This window comes from Podarcis vaucheri, assembly GCF_965113315.1.
Source record: "Podarcis vaucheri genome assembly, chromosome: 5".
Lineage (NCBI taxonomy): Eukaryota > Metazoa > Chordata > Lepidosauria > Squamata > Lacertidae > Podarcis > Podarcis vaucheri.
Genome location: NC_138763.1, coordinates 46,969,162 through 46,972,713, shown reverse-complemented (window position 1 = coordinate 46,972,713; position 3,552 = coordinate 46,969,162). Strand labels below are relative to the sequence as shown.

Genomic DNA, 3,552 nt, shown 5'->3' with positions numbered 1-3,552 from the left:
AATTCTGCCCCATTAAAAGGGCAACAAATTTCTGATTGAATTTGGGCAAGCCAGTGTGCGTAAAGTGACAACGATGGATAAATTTCGTATGATCTTCCAGTTCCTCCAGTCCAACCAGGAATCATTCATGAATGGCATATGTGGCATCATGGCTCTTGCCAGTGCACAGATGTACGTGGCTTTTGACTTCAACTGCCCATGTCTTCCAGGTTATAACCTGGCCTATGGGATGGGTATCCTGTTTGTGCCACCCCTGGTCTTGTTTCTACTGGGCTTTGTGATGAATAACAATGTCTCCATGTTGGCTGAAGAGTGGAAAAGACCCACAGGGAAGCGGCAGAAAGACCCGGCTGTCCTGCGGTACATGTTCTGCTCCATGGCACAGCGAGCTATGATTGCTCCTGCTGTTTGGATTTCAGTCACACTGTTGCATGGAGAGTGCTTTATATGTGCCTTCAGCACCTCTGTGCCTGTAGATAAGTTGGGGAACCAGAGCTATGCCCAACTACCTGAGAAGGAACTGAGGAGAATTCTGGCCCGGATTCCCTGCACAGACATCTACAAGGGGCAGGAACTTATTGCCAAAGAGGTGGCAACCAGGTATCTGCGCTGTATATCACAGGTAAGCAAAAAGTGATTGCAGGATTTGCTTAAGCTAATTTGGTGTAGAGAATGGGAGAGACCCCTTATATGGCAGGCTTTTTATATGACTTTATATGCACTTATCATGCTATCATGCTATCATTTCCTATACACTGCAAGCACTCTGAGCATTTTTCAGCATTCTGCAGTTCTTTATTACTGGTAAGAAACACAACACTTTTCCTCCTTCTCTTGAGGTCCCACTTCATAGAAAACATGTTTAAAATGTGATGTAATGGATATACTCCTCATGCTACAATTGCAGTTTATTCTTTTTACAGCATAAATTGTGGGCCTTAATCACAGGTAAGTGTGCACACATTTGGAGCTGCAATGTGTGCTAGTTCCACATTCAAAGAGTGGGCTTATGTAGGGTGCATCCTGCAAAACAGAGTGCTTGATTCCTTACTGTAATAATTCCATGCATCGTTTTCGGTAAGAAGTATGGATTATAGAAGGAAGTGAGAAAAGAAGGGATGAACTCCTATGATTAAACTTCCCCTGCTTCCAAATATTCCATTTGCAATGCAAATACAGACAAATATATCCAGTGATCCCAACCTAAAACAGGCAGGTCAATACAGTCCTTTCCTGTTGTTTACTGCATTCAGTCTGCATTTGTTCTCTGCATCTTAAATAGGATGCAAATTCCCTCTAGGTTTTCACCTGGGAACAACGTCAAAGTCATTTTAAAAATCTGATTTGATCACTTGTATTCTCACCAATCTGATGCTGCCACTGTTTCCCCTTGGCATTGCTCAGCACTGTTAGCCCTTCCTCTGCTGTGTATTAGTTGGATAACCACTGCTTTTCTTAGCATTGAACATTAAGAATGTATTGGAATAAATATTCAGATCTTTCTTTAATCAGAGCTTTCTTTAATCAAGCAATATTTGTTGCACTGTTGCTGTTTTTAAATTTGGCATTATAGATAATCAATTCATTCTATTAAAAAACCCCAATTGTAAATACTTTTGTATTTGAATGGTTCTACTTAGTATTATAGGGGACGCAGGTGGCGCTGTGGGTAAAACCTCAGCGCCTAAACTTGCCGATCGCATGGTCAGCGGTTCGAATCCCCGCGGTGGGGTGCGCTCCCGTTGCTCGGTCCCAGCGCCTGCCAACCTAGCAGTTCGAAAGCACCCCCGGGTGCAAGTAGATAAATAGGGACCGCTTACTAGCGGGAAGGTAAACGGTGTTTCTGTGTGTGGCTCTGGCTCGCCAGAGCAGCTTCGTCATGCTGGCCACGTGACCCGGAAGTGTCTGCGGACAGCGCTGGCTCCCGGCCTATACAGTGAGATGAGCGCACAACCCTAGAGTCTGTCAAGACTGGCCCGTACGGGCAGGGGTACCTTTACCTTTACCTTACTTAGTATTACTGAAATGGCATGCCAGTTTCAGCATGAGACAAAAATGTGCTCCTTTAAAAAAATAATGAAAGCCAAGAGGAAAAATACTGGATTTAGGAGTGGGGAAATAATTTGTTTATGCAATACATTTTAGAAAATTATTATCCAGACAGGCCAAAGTCATAGGTAACTGCTGCAATATAAGAGATGCTGTGTTGTAGTTGGACCTCTAGATGTTGTTGGACCATGACTCTCATTATCCCTAACTACTGGCCATGTTGGACTGATGGGAGTTGTGGCAAACAACATCAGGAAGGTTACAGATTCCTTATTCCTGGTGTAGTTGCTCCCCAACACATCCCTGTTAAAATGGATTGAACTGTGTTCTGGTTCAGGAAAACTAAAAGACTTGGTCTAGATTTTGGTTCAGGTTCCATTTGATCCCCCAACTTCAAGAGCTTCAAATACAACAGCACAGGGCTTTCATTGGATTCATATCTGGCAAACAAATATGGAAACATCACTGCCATTGTACAATGAGGTAGATTGTGATGTTAGTTCACACAACTGGATCATCCACTCATTGATGGATGAGACATGAGCCTAGCAGCCCCACAATCTTTTGAGGTTGCTAGTCCCAAGATCCACAGATTCTGGAAGACCACTGATAATCATAACTGCAATTGTGTACTGCATAGATTTCTCTATCACACTCCCACAACCACCTCCCTAATAATAGTATGATGTTTGGTTTTCCCGTTCAGGCAATGGGCTGGACCTTTGTGCTGTTGATGACCTTGTTGGCATTCCTTGTTCGTTCCTTACGTCCCTGCTTTACTCAAGCCGCATTCCTGAAGAGCAAGTATTGGTCTCACTATATCGACATCGAACGCAAGCTCTTTGATGAGACCTGCACAGAACATGCTAAAAGCTTTGCCAAGGTTTGCATCCAGCAGTTTTTTGAGGGCACAAATAAGGACCTAAGCATGGGTCATGCAACCTTTGCGGAAAAGACACCTTCCGAAACAGGAGAAGAGAAGGAAAAATTGCTGGGTATCATGGATCAAGGGACCATGAACAAAATTCTGAAGAACTGGCACAAATGTAAGCCCCCTTTGTGCCTCAGCCAAGAGGTGATCCAGAATGGGAATTGTTGGGCAGGAGAAATCGCACACCCTCAGCCGCCTAAAAGAGAGTATGCTACCTATTACAGCAAAGTCTGAGGACGGAGTGGAAGTAATCAGAAAGCACATATCCCTTTAGATCACGGCTTGGGACCACACATTTATCAAGGAGATCCTTCAACTATTCATTGTGAGAGCATCCAGAACACCTGTCCAAAAGTCTCTCCCCCCCCCCCCAGCTTTTCTGTGGACACTAGCATGGAATAGAACAAATAAACACTGACAATGCTCACCTGTTGATTTTGTCAAGGAGAAAAGAGATGTCAGAAAGACTAAATGGTGATGGCACCTTAAATTGGATGACTGCTGTGATACAAATAATATAACAAAAACTATGAGGTGGTTCATTGTTGGTTTGAATAAGATATTTATTCCCT

At 43.6% G+C, this 3,552-nt stretch overlaps 1 protein-coding gene across 1 annotated transcript; it reads left to right on the top strand.

Annotated features, from left to right (window-relative positions):
• CALHM1 (calcium homeostasis modulator 1) lies at nucleotides 1-3,337 on the top strand. Its single transcript, XM_082223369.1, has 2 exons — nucleotides 1-622; nucleotides 2,756-3,337. The coding sequence occupies exons 1-2, from the start codon at nucleotides 74-76 to the stop codon at nucleotides 3,212-3,214; spliced, it is 1,008 nt and encodes a 335-aa protein (XP_082079495.1). The 5' UTR covers nucleotides 1-73; the 3' UTR covers nucleotides 3,215-3,337.
• The last annotated feature ends 215 nt before the right edge of the window (nucleotides 3,338-3,552 follow it).